The following is a 19765-nucleotide window of genomic DNA, read 5'->3' as shown; positions in this document are numbered from 1 at the left end:
CACACAGAGAGGCAGAGACAGAGGCAGAGGGAGAAGCAGGCTTGCTGCGAGAAGCCTGATATGGGACTTGATCCCAGGACCCTGGGATCATGATCTGAGCCAAAGGCAGCTGCTCAACCACTGAGCCACCCAGGCCCCCAGTGTTGAGAACATCTGATTTATTTTGAGACATTCGTTTGCTTTTGAATGGATTTAACTAATTGACAAAATTCTGTAACATTCATTGAAGCAAAGGCTGAAGATGAAGACACTGCTGTTCACATCCTGGGATTTCCATTAGTTCTGACTCTGGGAGGTTATCTGACAGTAGGTGGTATTATTCTAAAATGAGGCAGTCCTATCAGCCTGGCCTTCCAGAGGTTAGGGTTGCTCTGAGGGTCCATTCCTGGGACTCAGTGGTCACACTGCAGTCACATTGGGTGCCCAGATCAAGGCTGACTCTGTGTGCACATCTAAGGCACATGTGTGGCTGTTGAAGTTTCAGAGCTGGAGGTTTTGCCCTGAAATTCAAAGAACAGTAGAGGGGCTCCTAGATCTTCTAACTTTCTATCTGTCCAATTGTCAAAGGTCCGTGAATCCTCTCAGGTCATATCTTCTTCCCAAATCTTCTCAAACTATCTTAGTTCATAGTATCTCAGTGTTCTCAGTAATGTATTTCAGGGCGCCCCTAAGCTAAAAGATATACCTAACAGTTTTGTTTCTTAAGTAATCGATTCAAGCAACTCAGATGTATGCAGTGTTGGGTACAGAACAACATTGGGCATCAGACTGGACAGGAGCATCATCATTTCCTGTTCCACACTGACCTCCAGGCTGAAGAATCAGCCCTTCAGTGTGAGCCTGTTTGAATGCATAGGCAAACCTACCACTCAGGCAGTCAGCTTCTTTCCTGGAAAACCAAAGCCTTACATACAGACTTATTAAGTAATTACTAGAACGCTGAAGTGGCTGGTTTGTTTTTTCTCCTGGGCTTTTTGTGAGATGGGCCATTAGTCACTAATTCTCAAAATGTGATGTGTTATGTATCCCTTAGGAATCGTGGTCACTGAGGGAGGATAGAGGAAGTAGCAAGAATACAACCTCTGGGGCCAGGCAATGTGAGTTCAGTCCCCACTCTGACACTAACCAGCTACTATAGCCTCATTTCCTCTTCTGCTTATATTACTACCCCTTTCAGATTATGAGAATTAAGTACTAGATATGAAGTTCCTAATACAGGCCTGGTGGTGATTATTATTTAATGCTTGGATATTTAATTCCATGCCATTTAGAAAAATATCATTTGTAGTTGGAAATCTCATTCTCAGCCTGTCCTACTTTGCACTGCTACACCTCTGCCCTTGCACTACACTAAGATGAAGCTGCCAGAACCCATGGTCGCCAGAAGAGAAAATGCTTCTCAAAAACGTTTTACTTCTTCTCAAGGGAGGAACGCTCCTAACCCTGCCCCACTCCAGAGGCTTCGGGGAAGCCACTAGCTCGACTTAACATAATGAGATTACTGCAAGGACACTTCAGATATAAGAGCAACTGGGTATTGTCACTCAGAATTTGAATCATTACTTGGACAGCTCCACCAAGGCTCTTTCACATGTTTTCATTTTCATTTGCAGTGACATCTGCAGGGGCTTGCTGGGAAGAAGTGTCTGAAAGAGCTCATGATGGCTCCTGGAAGTGGCTGCAGGATATCCTGACCGCCTGCCCAATTCTGTATACAGCACTTTACTGCAGTGGAGCAGGCCGAAGCTGGTCCTGGCAGCCAAGTGAAGAAAGCACCATTTAATTTGAGCAATTAGATAGGACAGCTTCAGTGGCTTTATTTTCCCAAATTATACTGCTTAGCTGTTAGAGGGTCCCTCCTCAGGCCCTGTGGTTCTAGGAGGAGAGGCTATTGCCCACTTCACGGTATCCTAGATATTACAGGAGAATTTAGAAAATCGCATATTTGGTTTCTTCTCATAAATTTTTCACTTGTAATGAGGAAAGCTTTGGCCAGTCACTTTTGATTACATTAACTGATTGGTATTCCTTGTTCAAAGATGTGATTCGATAAGAAAATATATATTTGGTTTTTTCCCCCAGTTCCAGGCACATAGATCCTCAAAGCTTTGGAACCTCTAGAGTGATTAAATGTCTTTACTATGCTGGTGACATATGACAATGACTGGTGGCTGGGGGCCTCTAGATAGCTTCAGGATGAGGGCCTGTTGTCAGAAAGATCAAGGCAAGATTGAGGATTACAACTTTCATCCCTATCTCCCCATCCCCACCCCTCACATATCTGCAAAGGAGTGGCTGGTGATTGAGCTAATGGCCAACAATTTAATCAATCTTGCCTAAGTGATGAAACCTCCATAAAAGCTCCTGAACTATAGGGTTTGGACAGCTTTCAGGTTGCTGAACACATGAGGTACTGACAGGGTGGTGTTAAAAAAACAACAAAAAAAAAAGAACCCCCAAAAAACCACAGGCCTAACATGACACTTAGGCCAAATCAGCAAACCTAACTTAATGTCTAACTTAGCTGCAGTTTCAACTCTCCAGGAGTGTAACCTTTAACCAGTCAACAAGGAAGTTCCTGGTCAATACTAGGACATTTACTGATAGATACCTTCCACTCACCTTAGGAGGGTAACCTTGACTAAACAATGCATTCCTTGTTAATAAATAAATTAAAAATAAATAAATAAATCCCTCCCTTTCTTTCTAAAGATTTTATTTTTAATTAATTGCTATACCCAACATGAAGCTCAAACTCACAACCCCAAGATCAAGAGCCTCCTGCTCCACTGACTGAGCCAGCCGGGAGTCCCTGTTTGTTTTTCAAGATTTTATTTATTTATTCATGAGAGACACAGAGACAGAGGCAGAGGCAGAGGGAGAAGCAGGCTCCCTGAGGGGAGCCTGATGTGGGATTCACTTCTAGGACCCTGGGATCACACCCTGAGCTGAAGACAGACACTCAACCACTGAGCCACCCAGGCATCCCTGTTTTTGTTTTTTTAAAGATTTATTTATTCATAAGAGACAGAGAGACAGGCAGAGACACAGGCAGAAGGAGAAGCAGGCTCCGATTCCAGGACTCCAGGATCATGCCCTTGGCCGAAGGCAGGCGCTAAACCACAGTCACCCAGGGATCCCCCCGTTTTTGTTTTATAAAGCCTTCTCTCTACCTTTAAAAACTTTGTCTAGCTCAGCTGAGCATCTCCTTGCTAGATGGGATGCTGCCCAATTCATGAATCAATGAATAAAACCAATTAGATCTTCATATTTACTCAGCTGCATTTTGGTATTATCTAACACCAGAAAGGGCACGGGAGCTCCATGCACATTCCCCCCTCTCGTCCCTTATACCTTGCCCTACATTTCTCTTCCATTTGGCTGTTTTGAGTTGCTCTGGTGAGCTATTCTAGCAAATTATCGAACCTGAGGAAGTGGTCATGAAAACTCTGATTTATAGCCAGAATTAGATCTAGTATTTAATTTCTCATGATCTTTTTTTTTTTTAAGGTTTTATTTATTTATTCATGAGAGACACAGAGAGAGAGAGAGAGAGAGAGAGAGAGGCAGAGACATAGAGAGAGGAAGAAGCAGACTCTCTGCAGGGATCCAGATGAGGAACTCGATCCCTGGCCCTGCAATCATGCCCCGAGCCAAAGGCAGATGCTCAATCTCTGAGCCATCCAGGTGTCCCTTTTTATTTATTTTATTATTTTATTATTTTATTTTTTTAAAACATTTCTTTTTTTTTTATTTTTTTAAAACATTTCTTTTTTTTTTATTTTTTTATTTTTTATTTATTTATGATAGTCACACAGAGAGAGAGAGAGGCAGAGACATAGGCAGAGGGAGAAGCAGGCTCCATGCACCGGGAACCCGACGTGGGACTCGATCCCGGGTCTCCAGGATCGCGCCCTGGGCCAAAGGCAGGCGCCAAACCACTGCGCCACCCAGGGTTCCCTCAGGTGTCCCTTTTTAAAAAAAAAAAAAGATTTTATAATTCTCACGATCCTTACTAGGCATTAACATAAGCAGAAAAGGAAGTGAGGCTATAGCAGTTGGTTAGTGACATAGTGAGAACCGAACTCACATTGTCTTACTCCGAAGTTTGCTTTGTTACTTTCTCTCCACTGTCTCACTGACTAGGATTTCTGACACGTTTGAGAATCAGTGACTAGGGATCCTTGGATGGCTCAGTGGTTAAGCGCCTGCCTTCGGCCCAGGGTGTGATCCTGGGGTCCTGGGATTGAGTCTCGTATGGGGCTCCCCACAGGGAGCCTGCTTCTTCCTCTGCCTGTGTCTCTCTCTGTGTCTCTCATGAATAAATAAATAAAATCTTAAAAAAAAAAAAAAAAGGGAGAATCAGTGACTAAATGTCTGATCTCATGACAAGCCCAGAAAGAAAAAGCAGCCATTCCAGAGTTCCATTAGTTCCTTGATAAATCGGTAAGGCCTGTGGCTTTTAAAGGAAAGCAGTAGACTGCTCGAGCAGAAGGCTTGCCTATGCATTCAGTCATCTCTCACTGAAGGTCTGATTCTCTAATCTGACCTGTCTTTAATGACTATCCAAAACATTCTGGACCGTTCTTATACCCACCAGAGGATACTATATACTTCACTCATAGCTGCATTCCTCTAAAATGTCTGCTACTTAGCATCCATCTGTTCTTCTTCTAAACTCTTTATTTTTATTGTTGTATGTCCTACACTTTGGTCATTGCCCTCCTCCCCCCTCCTTCCTACCAGCCTCACTCACGCTGCAGCTTAGCCTAGCCCCCTCCCATTCTCAAGGTATTTACCTGGTTTCATCTAGATTGCTACACTATTAGTCACTGTAGAAAATCATGAGTATTTTAATCCCTACAGCATCCAAGCAATGGACGAGTGTTACTGGCCATATCTTTCTATGTTTTATTTATTTTTTATTTTTAAACAATATTTATTTACTTAGTTGAGAGAGAGAAGAGAGCACAAGCAAGGGGAGAGGCGGAAGCAGGCTTCCCACTGAGCAGGAAGCCCAGTGCAGAACTCCATCCCAGGACCCTGGGATCATGACCTGAGCCAAAGGCAGATGCTAAACCAACTGAGCCACCCAGGCTCAGTTTTAAAGAATTGTTTATAAAGTTCTATTTCTTTTTTTCCCCCTTTTTAAAGTGGGGAGAGGGGCAGAGGGTGAGAGAGAATCTCCAACAGACTCCACACCCAGAATGGAGCCTGACCAAGGGCTGGATCTCACAACCCTGAGATCATGATCTGAGCCAAAACTGAGAGTCAGATACTTAACTGACTGAGCTACCCAGGCACCCCTATAAAGTTCTTCATTAATAAATTCTATTTTATTTTTTTTTAAAGATTTATTTATTCATGAGAGACAGAGAAAGAGAGAGAGAGAGAGAGAGAGAGAGAGAGAGAGGCAGACACAGGCAGAAGGAGAAGCAGGCTCCATGCAGGGAGCCTGACGTGGGACTCAACCCCAGGTCTCCAGGATCACGCCCTGGGCCGAAGGCAGGCGCTAAACTGTTGAGCCACCCAGAAATCCCCAATAAATTCTATTTTAAAGTCAAACTAGTGTCATCAAACTTTTTGGTTCATTATGTTTTTTAGGATTTATATACTGGCTACAAAATCTCTATAGTCGGAATAAATACCTTATCATGGATCTGTCCTGGCAGTTTATTACTGGAACAAATGAGAACAGGAACTTTTTTTTTTTTTTTTTAATGTAAGCTGTATGTCCGTGGGCTTGAACCCACAACCCCAAGATCAAGAGTCATGTGCTCTACTGACTTAGCCAGCCAGGCACCCTGAGAACAGGAACCTTTTATGACTTCCAACAGTCTACAGTCAAGTTCCAACCTCCCTATGTGGCAAAGTTCTTCACTGTCTGGCACACTCTCAGCCTTACCTTCTGCTACCTCTCCCATAGACACTATTCTCAACATCAGACCCAGTCATCACTATCTGGTAACTCTGGATCTTCCCCAACGCCTAGGCCTCTGCATAAGGTAGTTTCTCTGTTGAATGCCTTCTTCTACCTCCTCTTCATGAGCTCTTAACTCATCCTTTCAAGCTCTCCAACTGCTCCAGAAATGACCTCTCCTCAGGGATCCCATAACTCTATTAAAAAGTTACCACAGGGGTACCTGAGTGGTACAGTCGGTTGAGTGTCCAATTCTTGGTTTCAACTCAGGTTGTGATCTCAGGGTCATGGGCTGGGGTCATTGGGCTCCATGCTCAGTGTGGAGTCTGCTCTCTCCCCTTCTCCCTCTGCCCCTCCACACCATGCTCTCTCTCATTCTCTCCTCCCCCTAAAATAAATAAATAAAATCTAAAAAAAAATTAGTTTTTTTTACTCCTTAGATTCTTCTGCCCTTGATGGTAGAGGCTATTACAATCACTATCTAATTTCTAATGCATAGCAGGAGATTAATTAGAAGGCAGGAAGAATGAACAGTTCTGAAATGATCACCATGAGCAAAATGATTTATGTGGGCATATTCATTTAGTAACCAGAGATCCAAGCACCTATTGAGTGCTCACTAGAGGGTACAAAGGGGGAAGAAGACAGATGCAGTCCCCACTCTGTGAAGAGTTTGCAGTCTCATAAAAGAGACAGATTTAGGTGGCTCAGTTGGTTAAGAGGCTGCCTTTGGCTCGGGCCATGATCTAAGGGTCCTGGGATCGAGCCCCACATTGGACTTCCTGCTCAGCGGGGAGTCTGCTTTTCCCTCTCCCTCTGCTCCTCCTTCTGCTTGTGCTGTCTCTCTAGCTGTCTTTCATGAATAAATAAAATCTTAAAAAAAAAAAGACAGATTTATAAAAAGTAAGCAGACAAAATAATTACAAATATGTAATAAAAAGGCAGCCCGGGTAGCTCAGCGGTTTAGCGCCGCCTTCAACCCAGGGCCTGATCCTGGAGACCCTGGATAGAGTCCCACATCAGGCTCCCTGCATGGAGCCTGCTTCTCCCTCTGCCTGTGTCTCTGCCCCTCTCTCTCTGTGTGTCCCTCATGAATAAATAAATAAAATATTAAAAAAAAAAAAAAAAAGAACTAGAAGCAGAAGCTCCTTTTTCAGAGATGGTGGTAAGCAAAGTACTGTTTAAGTTGACAATTCTATTCCAATCTAAAGGATAAAAAGGAACTAACCATGCCCATTGCAGAAAAGGGTAGGGGCAGACATTTCAGATTAAGGGAACAAAACATGCAATGGCTCTGAGGTGAAAAAGAGTTTTGTTCATTCAAAGGAATTCAAAGACCAGGGCAGCCAGAGCACAGTAAGCAAGAGGCGACAAGGCAGACCATGAGCTTGGCAAGGCCAGATCATGCAGCACACTTTTTGGCCATGGTGAGATGTGAATTTTAATTTAAGTGCCAAGGCAAATACAGTAATAGGATGAATCTAAGTGTGAGGTGATTCAATTTATTTTCAAAAGGTTTTTGTTTTTCCTGCTGTTATGTGAAAAAGAGATTGGAGGAGAGCCCTAAGAATGCAAAGATCACAGGTGCTGGGATTGACTTCATTTCAGGCCAAATGATCCAATTTTTCTCACCATTTGGTCCAGTGCATATCATCTTCTAAGAGATTGTTGCCATTCAATTTATCATGCTTCTCATCCCTGTTTTCATAAATCAACATTCAGAGTATACTTTCTTGAAATTCCATCAATTCTGATATAGGCATTATATGCTTATATGCTTATATTAAAAGGAATAAACCAAGGTTTAAAGAGTTGACTAAGTTGCCTACATCATCCAATCTAGCAAAACCTAGTTGCCTACAAAAAATCTAGTTGCCTACATCATCCAATCTAGCAAAAACCGGTTCCCTTCCAGTTTTGAAAAGACCTTTGAGGGCGCCTGTGTGGCTTAGTTGGTTAATTGCCTGCCTTCGGCTCAGGTCAGAATCCTGTAGTCCTGGGATCGAGCTCCACAAACTGGGGAGCCTGCTTCTCCCTCTACCTCCCCTCCACCCTACCACAGCTCATGCCCTCTCTCTCTCACTCTTTCTTTAATAAATAAAAAAAGAATCTTAAAAATATATGAACAGACCTTCAGCATTTGAGGGAAACATGAAAACTACTACCATATGTAAACAACAGACACTACATTCCATCATAGAATTAGGGGACAAGGTTAGGGAAAAACTGGATAAATATCGATGAATACAAGGTCATTCAAGCAGGTCAGATAGAAAAAATAAATGATTATTAAGTACACTTGTAAAAGAAAATATATTAACTTTAACTATGTTTGGCAAACTAATACTTTGTCATTATAGTCTATGAAAGAGTCAACATCTTTTTTATCACTCAATGGTGATAAATACATGGAGATAAAAAGGGAATCAATCAATCAGACTTATAAATAAAGTGCTCCTGTTCTTCCAATGGTTTTTAGGATTAAATTTGCTCATCAATACCACCAAACTAAGCATAAAGTATCCATCTAACAATTATAAAATTCTAAGCAAGCAGAAATAAAGTAATAATGAGGGGCAGCCCTGGTGGCGCAGCAGTTTAGCGCCGCCTGCAGCCTAGGGCGTGAACCGGGAGACCCTGGATCGAGACCCACGTCAGGTTCCCTGCATGGAGCCTGCTTCTCTCTCTGCCTGTGTCTCTGCCTCTCCCCCCTTGTGTCTCTATGAATAAATAAATAAATAATCTTAAAAATAAATAAATAAATAAAAATAAAGTAATAATGAATTTACAGCTAGAAGAGCCTGATCTTGAAATGTATTATATTGGGATGCCTGGGTGGCTCAGCAGCTGAACATCTGCCTTCTGCTCAGGGAGTGATCCCAGGGTCCGAAATTGAGTCCCACACTGGGCTCCTTGTGGGGAGCCTACTTCTCACTCTGCCTATGTCTCTGCCTCTCTCTCTGTGTCTCTCATGAATAAATAAATAAAATCTTAAAAAAAAAAAAAAAAAGAAAGAAAGAAAGAAATGGGCAGCCTGGGTGGCTCAATGGTTTAGTGCTGCCTTCGGCTCAGGGCATAATCCTGGAGACCCGGGATCAAGTCCCACATCGGGCTACCTGCATGGAGCCTACTTCTCCCTCTGCTTGTGTCTCTGCCTCTCTCTGTCTCTGTGTCTCTCATGAATAAATAAAATCTTAAAAAAAAAAAAAAAAGAAAGAAATGTATCAGATTATTTCATTCCAAGTGGGTTCAAAACCAGAAACTATACACAGATTCCCAGGCAAAAGCAATCATTCTTATACCTGGATTCCATCATCTCTTTACCAAAGGAATGATAATATAGGAATGATAACATCAGACCTTAGATAGGAGTTCCTACTCCTACTGGATTATCTTATCAATAAAACAAATCTGATTTTGAATGGTGAAGACATGGTCTAGATAATTTCTGACAATGTCTCAGCAGCAGCTCCCTAAATACAGGGTCCCTACACTTGAGCCACCAGTCCTGCTGATGACCACTTCAGTAAAAACACTGTCAACAGGAGCCCAGGGGGACCCTGAAGAATAGTATACAAAACAAAAATATGTCCACATTTCCAGTACAAGCCAGGAAAAAAATTTAAATATGGCCGATCCTCTCATTGTGGAAAGATGTATCAGATCCCAAAACCTGATTATAATCTGCATACTTACTACTTGTTTTAAACTCTACTACTGAAATGGATGCACTAAGACCAGCATACAATTCATACATTAAGTAAATAGACATTTATGTCTGTGTGTGTGCACGTGCACACAAATAAATACACATGTACATACCTGCACTCAAGGCCACACCAGTACCACGGTGGCAAATGGACATTGCCATGGGAAGAGACCAACTGCAAAGAAATACACAAAGGCAATTTAAAAAAGGAAAATATGACACCACAATAGAGAGTCACGAAAAGAACATAAATCACTTTGGAAATAGGCACGATTTACACATAAAAACAAAAATAGCTTTTGCATTCTTGTGTTTCCACTTTGTAGTCTGAATATATTAAAATTGATTTATTTCCAGAGAAGCACCCCACCCTTTAACCAGAAGGAATCAATCACAACTAAAACTCCTCCTTTCCCAAGTAGAAACAACATGGGTGGGTCAAAGACACCAAGTAAAGTTACATCTAGTTAGAAAATAATCAATAGAATACAACCACTTGTGTCCTTCCTTGCTCCTGTCATACGACTGAAGTAAAAGGAAAACGAAGTGAGTTTTGTCAATCTAATTTCATAGAATAAATAGTCACCCTTGAATTCTTTCTTATTATATGCCCATAAATATTCACAGTGAGCACACCATTTATTCCCTAATAAACTACCTATACCAAATTTTTAAACCCAATTTTCCTGGGTTTAGTCAATGTTTTTTAATCCACAGTAGTTTCAAAATACTTTGTCATCAAACCCCTTTCTAAATCATGTTCTGAATCATTAATTTGCCAAAGCATTTCCATAGAAGGACAACTAACACTGCTATATTCTAGACCTAGTTCTCATGCTCGAGAGGATTGGTTAGTGAAATGGAAAGAACGAGAGTCTTTGGATAAAGTTAACACTCATCCTGGAAAGTCAGCTTAGATAGGAAATGCTGAGCATAATCAGACCATATTTTCAAACACTCTAAAGCAAAGCTACTCAAGTAGGTTGAAAAAAAATCTCAAAAAGAAATTCTAACTATGAAACGAAAATGGTCACAGTAAGAAAGGAGTAATGTCCAAAGAAACCAAAAAAACTGGCTAGACATCACTCTGCTTAACTCAGACTTAACAGGATAAATATAAAAGGCGGAAGAAGAGCCAGATAACAAAGGACAAGCAGAGAACAATGACATAATTTGGTTAGATAAATCAGGAGACTAAAACCCAGAATGAGCTGAGGCTTGCAAAAATGTCAAGGACAACAAAAAGGGGCTTTTAAAATTGTATTCAGGGAAAGAAAGCCTCCTAACCGGGATGGACAATTTTATGTTAATAGATGACAGAGTACAAAGCAGATTGCTCAACTATTTTATTTGTCAAAGAGAATGATTATCAGACTGAAAAAGACAGAACAAATATTGATTTGAGAGAACTGAAAAAAACAGAGGTGGGGAAATCGTAAGACATCGCTTAGCATTCCAAATGGACTTAGGGCTCGTGGCCAGCAAATGAAATCCCATGACTGGAAGAGCTACCAGATGAAGCGTGTGCACTGCTCTGGCATTTAGAAATACTGAAGTGGAAAATGGGGTTGAGACAAGAAACCACTGGAGTCAAACATGACCCTAATTTTCAAAAATGGTTACAACCACAGCCTTGGGTCAGCTGAGTGCTGAGTAGGTAAAGGAGATTTTATTTCCTAATCAACCACAGTATTATTTCTAGTCCTCCATGACCTTCCAGAGTCTTGTCATCTTTATCAGGCAGGTAAGTATTTAGCCCCTTGAACATGGGCAGAACTTCATGATTGATTGCCTCAAGAAAGAACGTAACAGAACTGACACCACATGACTTCCAAATCACACTCTCTCAGGCTGTGAGGAAGCCCAAATAGCCCTATGAAGAGCACTTAGGTAGCAAGGTTCAGGCGGAGAGAAAAGGATGGTGCCCCTAACAGCCAGGCTCAAACCCAAGTCATGTGAGTAAATGGATCTTCAGATAAATTCAGCCCCAGCCGTCATGTTTTCTAGCTGAGACCTCGACATTACAAAGCAAAGACAGATCATTCCCACTATTTCTTGTTCGACATTAGGTAAGAGTCTAGTATAGAGGGCAGCCCCGGTGGTGCAGCGGTTTAGCGCCACCTCCAGCCCGGGGTGTGATCCTGGGGACCTGGGATCGAGTCCCACGTGGGGCTTCCTGCAGGGAGCCTGCTTGTCCCACTCTGCCTGTGTCTCTGCCTCTCTCTCTCTCTCTCTCTCTCTCTCTCTGAATGAATGAATGAATGAATAAATAAATAAATCTTTAAAAAAAAGAGTCTAGTATAGAAAATCAAGACTGTTTTAATTCACTTACAGAAAAGAATCACCAAGGGCCACCAAAATCTTTCCTCAGGAAAAAGATTTTTCAGGACATAATGAGATCCCTTTGAACACAGATTAGATATTACTCAGCTCTGTTTTTCCAACTCCTAAAAGAGTATCAAACACACTATGAGCAATCAACAGATACACTGATTTGAAATATATTAATTTTATTCCCTTTTTTGATGGTCAGTAGAATGTTAAAGAAAAGCTAGAGATATAGGACATATGAATTTAAGCAAGTGATTTAACCATATTGCAAATGATACTATCGACAAAGTAAAAAGCATTTCTCCTGGGAAGATATACAAATGGCCAGTTAGTTGACAAAAAGATGCTCATCATCACTAATGATTACAGAGGTGCAAATCAAAACTACAATGAGATACTTCTTCATATCCATTAGGATGGCAATTATTTAAAAAAATAATAATAATAACAAATATTGAGGAGGAGGTAGAGAAATTAGAACCCTTGTGCTCTGCTGGAACATAAAACAACACAGCTTCTATGGAAAACAGAATGGCAGGTTACTCAAAAAATTAAATAAAGAAAACTACTATATGATCCCACAGTTCAGTTCCACTACTCAAAAGAACTGAAAGCAGGGACTCAAAGAAGTATTTGTACACCGATGCTCACTGCAGCATTATTCACAATAGTGGAAAGGTGGAAGCAACACAAATGTCCACGGACGCATGAATGGATAAGCAAAATGTAGTATACACATACAACAGGGTATTTATTCAGCCTTAGAAAGGAATGGAATTCCAACACATTCTACAACATGGATGAATCTTTGAGGACATTGTGCCAAGTGAAGTAAGCCAGACACAAAAGGACAAGCATCGTATGGTTTCATTTTATGAGGTACCCAGAGTAGTCAAATTTATTAAGAGAGAAAATCAAATGGTTAGGGGCTGGATCTGGGGGCAGAAGAGAATGGGAATTATTGCTTAATGAGTACAGAGTTTCTGTTTCAGGCTCTCTGCATGGAGCCTGCTTCTCCCTCTGCCTGTGTCTCTACCTCTCATTCTCTCTCTGTGTCTCTATGAATAAATAAATAAAATCTTAAAAAAAAATTAAAAATAAAAAAATGAGCATAGGATTTAAATATTCCTTTCTCCAAAGAAGATATGCAAACGGCCAATAAGTACATGCAACGATATTCAAAATCAATACATGTCAGAGATTCAGTGTGCTTAGATTTATTTTATATGATTCAAGATAAAACTAGAGCCATTGGATAGAAGATGGAAGTTGCAGCAACTTAATAAAAGAAGAGTCTTTTTTTTTTTTTTTTAATTTATGATAGTCACACACAGAGAGAGAGAGAGAGGCAGAGACATAGGCAGAGGGAGAAGCAGGCTCCATGCACCGGGAGCCCAACGTGGGATTCGATCCCGGGTCTCCAGGATCGCGCCCCGGGCCAAAGGCAGGCACTAAACCGCTGCGCCACCCAGGGATCCCCAGAAGAGTCTTTCTGATGATAAGAGTAGTTCCCAAACCGGAGATGGGGTAGTGAGTCTCTTGTACACTGGAGGTGTACAAGCCTCGGCAGACAACCACATGAAAATACTGTAGAAGATATTCACTTATTTGGCACAACAGTGGCTCTTAACTTTTTTTTTTTTTTTTTTTTTTTGGTGAGCAGCGCCTTTAAATGCAAAAACACAATATATAAAACAGATCAAAGTAAACTCTGGTGACCCAAGCAGGGGGTGCCTACAGTGCCATCTGCGTGTTAGCCAGCCCCACACAACTACCCACAAAAGCTTAGTGGACTATGCAAAGCCCCAAGGAGCACTCAAAACCAATGAGGTTGATGATGAAATTAAGTTTTATGGACCCTTCCAACTCCAAGTTTAAAAAAGTTTTTTTTTTTAAAGATTTTATTTATTTATTCATGAAAGACACACACACACACACACACACACACACAGAGACACAGGCAGAGGGAGAAGCAGGCTCCATGCAGGGAGCCTGACGTGGGACTCAATCCCGGGTCTCCAGGATGATGACCTGGGCCAAAGGCAGGCACTAAACTGCTAAGCCACCCAGGGATTCCCTAAAAAAGTTTTTTAACATCCTTTTCAGTGGCTCTTGTTTTCCTGATAACTTAAACCCTACACTATATGTTTGCTTTGATAAACTGACTCAATTTATCAAGAGAGAAAAGAGTATTTCAGAAGGTGCTAACTTACCCATTTATTTTCATGCCTCTTCCAAACAACTTTAAAAATTAGTAATAGAAAATATGATTCCATAAAACATTAATCAGACACCTTTCCTGGATATATGACCTTGGAAACAGCTCTGTGTTCCCTGATTTTTTTAATCCTATAAGGGTGTCTAGAGTCTCATAACTCCAAGAGCAAACAAGGTAGTGGAAGACTCAAGTCCACCATCTTATTACCATTCATTATGTGACCCAAGAAAAAAGGACTGGGCTTTAAATATAGATTCAGAATAATATAATAGTAAGTTCTTCACCATTATCATACTCCCCCAAATCTTTTCTCTCTTAAAGAAAGTTTTATCATGAAGTTGCAAGGATTAAGGTCACTTAATTAGTCTCCTGTTTTAGTAGAATGTCCAATTTCTGCAATCAGAATTATTTCTGGAATCTGGCTTGGAAAATATCTAAAGGGTTGTGGTATTTGTGGAGGTGGTTAAAAAATGGCCAGCCTCCCTGGCCAGAACCCAAAGAAAGAGGGTAGTGGAGCTTAAGGAGCAGCTCAAGAGGGGTTTTTCTTTGCAGACACCAGCACAGCAGCTATCAATGCTACTTCTGAGGACAACAGATAAGCAGCTACAGATGCATCTATGTACCTGTATATACTTGCATACACATACATCTTAGATCTACTGAAAAGGCCTGGAAGCAATGACATCCAGGTAGCAATGAACACATCCAGCGCCCAGATCTTGATTTCACAGGAGCCTTCTTGAAGAATTCCTACTGGCTAAGTGTGAGACAAATTGAACATCTAAATAAAGGAGAGTTACAGTGTAACTCCTTGGGCAAATAGGAACTATGAAATAATAAGTATGTATATACATTGTCTCTGTTCCTGGTTCCTGACACAGAGCTCCTAAAACCCTTATAATCTCCTGAGTGATAGGGAGTGCTAGGAACATCTTTTGTCCTAATATTTGGTCTTTGACCCTGATTCCTGACACACAGTTCCTAAATCCTTTGGAATTTCCTGGGTATTAAGAGCGTCCTTTGTTCTACTGAGGTGAATGTGGATGGAGGCTGGTTACCAGAAAGACTGAGCCACGATTAGAAACTTGAAAATTTCAGATCCACTCCCTCTTTTTCCAGGGAGAGAAGAGGAGCTAGAGATTGAGTTAATAATCGATCCTGCCTCCCTGATGAAGCCTCCATAAAAATCCCAAAAGTAATGGATTCAGAGTTTCCAGGTTGGTAGATAAACCCACATGTCAAGAGGGTGGTACAGCCCAACTCCATGGGGATAGAAGCTCCTGTGCTTTGAACTACTCCAGACACAGAGGCACCTAAATGGGTACCTGGTTGTTTATCAGTATCATCTATAATATCCCTTATAATCAACTAGTAAAAGTAAGTAAACGTTTCCAAGTTCTGTGAGCAATTCCAACAAATTATTGAACCTGAGGAGGGGGTAGAGAGAACCCTTGATTTATAGCTGGTCAGTCAAAAGCACAGGGCCTGCAAACTGGCATCTAGAGTGGGGGCCCGTCTGGCAGGACTGGCCTGTGGGGTCTGCACGGACTACAGATAGTGTCATAAATGGATTACTAGACACTCAACTAATGTCTGGAGAGTTGGAAAACTGGTTGATGTGGGAAGAAAACCTCCACATATTTGAAGTCAGAAGTATTGAAAGCAGAGAGGAAACAATCCTGTTTTTCCTTTAGTTGGTGTCATAAGAGTAGAAATGAGTTTTTGCTTTTAGGAATCTTTGAGTCTATGCTGATAAAGAAAGCAAATTTTATCCTATTTATTTATTTGTTTGTTTATAAATAAATCTAGAAGGTATGATGGGATTAGGAAAATTATAATCTGGCAACCAACATAGTAATAACTGACTCCTAGTAATAACTAATAAACATTGATGGTAAGTATCATCAATAGATGAGGGAGTAGAAATCTCACCACAAAATAATTTACAATTAATAAACACACTATCTTTGTTCATTAACTTTATAGATGGAGAAACCTAAGCAGACACATTTTAACTAATGATAAAAGTCAATGTTGCCAGGAATGGGATAAACTACTCCCATATGCAGTTCCTCCCAACCCATGCGCTGAAAAGAGCATACCTCTGCTTCAGAGATAGTACTGCCCAACATGCATGAATCACAAGAAAATGTCAGGCAAACCCAAACAGGAACATTCTAAAAATGTTAAGGTCAGGAAAGATAAAAAGACTGTTTCACGCTGAAGGAGATCAAAGAGTTAAAGAGACAACTAAATGCAATACATGATCCTGGGTTGGATCCTGGACCGAGAAAAGACATTTATGAGGACAAACGACATGTGAATGGGATCTGAGGATTAGACGGTAACAATGGGCCAAAGTTAATTTTCTGATAATGATAGCTGCATTCTAGAGTGCTCTTGAATTTTTTTTTTTTTTTTTTTTTTTTTTTTTTTGAGAGGGAAGGGGCGAGGAGAGGGAGAGGATGAGAAAAAATCCCAAGTAGCCTCCAAATCCAGCACAGAGCCCAATTCAGGGTTCAATCTCATGACCTTGAGATCAGGAGTCAGATTTTTAAACAACTAAAACACCCAGGTGCCCCTAGAGTGTCCTTGAATTTAAGAAACATGCACTCAGGTATTAAGAGTTTGTGGTAGGCAGAGTAACAGCCTCCCTAAAGATATGCACAGGAATGTGGAACCTTTGAGTATTTTACCTTAAATGGCAAAGTGGAATTTAAAGTTGCAGACAAAATTAAGTTTGCTAATAAGCTCACCTTAACCCAAGGAGACTATCCTGGATTATCTAGATGGTCCCAAATAATCACAAAGGTCCTTAAAAGTGAGAGAGGCTGGTAGAAAGGGAATCAGAGAAGAAATGTGACAAACTGGGTCAAAGTGGTGGGAGGGAGAATGTCACTCAACATTGCTGGTTTTGAAGATGGAGAAAGGAAGCCACAAGCCAAGGAACTCAGAGTAACCTCTAGAAGCTACAAGAGGCAAAGAAAAAGATTCTTCCCTTGAGGTTCTAGACGGGAATGCAACCCTACCAACACCTTAATTTTAACCCGGTGAGACTTGGGTCAGATTTCTGACCTATGGACCTGTAAGACAATAAATGTGTTGTTCGAAGCCACAAAGTTTGTGATTAACTTGTTACAGCAGCATTACAGGAGTCATGGAATATCATCTCTGCACTTGATCTTAAATCATTTGGACATGTTAACAAATTGGGAATGTGCATAAAGACATATAAGAATTCTGTGTATTGTTTTTATAACATTTATGTAAATTTGAAATTGTTTCAAAATAATTTTTTTCAATTGATAGTAAGTACATTTTGACCCACCAGCATTTTCCAAATGGCACTTCTGCAGGATAAATTACCCTCTAAGGCCAGAAGACAGAAAAAAGTCTTCTTATAAAAAAGGCCTAAGGGAAATAATCAGGGAGGCAATGGCCCAGCTTCCAGAACCTTCAACTATTACTTCTAAACTCCCTGGTTCCAGGGACCTTACCTGTAGATAGTGATATGGGGAGACAGAGGACGGTTTAAATCAGTGTTCTTATTCCAGAACCTCTCCATCTCTTCCTTGGCTGTGGTTCCCAAAGGAACAGCACTAAAATAAAACCAGAAGACTTTAAAATGATTAAAAGTAAACTTGGCCTAAGTTTTTACATAACAAAAAGTTAAATAAAATAAGCTAAGCTCTAAGCTGGGCTGGATGAACCCACCGCATAAGGAAAACATGTTCATCCACTCCCCTTGTCTGTATGCCAAGTCTGACTCGTTATTAATAACCTCAATCACCCAGTGAGGTCATACCAGAGAACTCTTCTTTCCAACCACCAACATACAAGGCCTGAAACAGAAGCTCAACTTCTTTCATACTGCACTGCAGAGCAACTACAATATTTCAGAACCATTTACATAAATGGATCACCCTTTCCCAGGCCATAGGTGCTGTGCTGTCTCATACATCACCACCTGCTCTCATCTGTTTTGTCAAGACTCCCTTTCAGGTTCTCAAAAGCTAAGAACCGGATCAGCTCAGTACTTCTGAACAGTTTCTTGGTTTCCCTGGATTGAAGCCAAGTGTTGAACATAGCTGTTCAACAATTTATTAGCTGCCTGTATTAAATGTGATTCCATCCCCCTCCAGAAAATATAACCTACTCAGAGTTTACTTATTAATTACAGAAAGAAAAAAAAAACAGTAACTTCATAGTGGGAAAAATACCTAGCAGATATTCCTTTATTCAAATGATCACATGCCCCCTGATATGACTATAACAGAGAATATAACATCACATATTACTCCTGCTGAAAAGAGGTAACTTGACTCTAATTATAGGGAATGGTCAGACAAACCCAAGTTGAGAGATATTCTACAAAATAACTGGCCTGTATTCTTCAAAAATGTCAGTGGCATAAAAGACAAAGGGAAGTTACAAAGCAGTTCCAGCTTAAATGATACTGAAGAAACATGACAAGTAAAAACAATGTGTGAACCTAATTAGCACCTGGATGGGGAACAGGAGGTCTGTATTTCTATAAAGTGCATTATTTGGGACAAATGGAAAATCTGAAACTAAATGTATGCTGGATAAGAGTATATCAATGTTAATTTTCCTGAATTTGATAACTGTGTTTGTGTAATTATATGGTTATAATGTTCATGTTCTTAAAACAAGTATTTAGAAGTAAAGCATCATGGTGTCTGCAACTTAATCTCAAAGAATTCAGAGAAAATACTAACAATAATTAAATATACATCAGCCTGGACTACACTGAACTCTCAATATTAGACCAGGTGTCTAAAATAATCTAACATACAAACACAACCTAAAATACATGGAACTACAGGTAAACACAGCAAAATATTAACAACCAATGAATTTAGGTGAAAAGTATATAGAACTCCATTGTACTATTCTTTCAACTTTTCTGAAAGTATAAAATATTTCCCAAATTTAAAGTTTAATATTCTTATCCTTCCTTCTACTACTACCAGATGAGAAAAATAATGACCACAATCACTAAATTTCTAGCCAACCATCTACAATTTCCTTTCATAAATATCCCCAAAATCTAAACCAACAACCCACTGCTGTTCCCTGAGGGAAATAAAAGTTAAGTCCTAATAACACTCCACAAGTTTAGAAACTTACTTTCTGATACAGAGCTGAGGACTAAGGTGGGCACGGAGGCAATGACGGCCAACATGTCTGCAAGATAAGAGAATAAAGAGTCAATGGGGGGGGCACCTGCCTGGCTTAGTGGGTGAGTGGGTGGAGCCTGAGATCCTGGATCTCCAGGGTTGTGAGTTCAAGCCCCACGTTGGGTGTAGAGATTACTTAAAAATAAGGTCTTTTTTTAAAAAAAGAGAGAATGAAACCAATGATGTACCATATGTTGGCTAACTGAATTTAAATTAAAAAATTTAAATTAAAATTAGAAAAAGAAAAAAAAATTAGAAAAAGAGAGAATAAAGAATCAACACACATTTAGAGATCAATTTCGGTTTATCAACTTCTCTATTTTTGTACCATATTAGATTTAGGAGTGGAGGAAAAAATTAATAACACGATAACAAGGGCAGTATCA

General features: G+C 40.4%; 1 protein-coding gene across 2 annotated transcripts in view; it reads right to left on the bottom strand.

The window, feature by feature from the left end:
* Positions 1-19765, bottom strand: part of SDHC (succinate dehydrogenase complex subunit C) — a 38034-nt gene that overhangs the window by 11825 nt on the left and 6444 nt on the right. For both annotated transcript variants that reach the window (XM_041722891.1, XM_041722892.1), the window contains exons 2-4: positions 19330-19386; positions 17676-17777; positions 9743-9804 (exon numbers count right to left, since the gene is read on the bottom strand). In XM_041722891.1, the coding sequence (XP_041578825.1) occupies positions 9743-9804; positions 17676-17777; positions 19330-19386 (221 nt within the window). The remainder of the gene's footprint in view (positions 1-9742; positions 9805-17675; positions 17778-19329; positions 19387-19765) is intronic.

The sequence above is a fragment of the Vulpes lagopus genome, chromosome 11, assembly GCF_018345385.1.
Source record: "Vulpes lagopus strain Blue_001 chromosome 11, ASM1834538v1, whole genome shotgun sequence".
NCBI classification, from domain to species: Eukaryota; Metazoa; Chordata; class Mammalia; order Carnivora; family Canidae; genus Vulpes; species Vulpes lagopus.
Note: the sequence above shows the minus strand (reverse complement) of the source record. Positions and strands in the feature narration are given on the sequence as shown.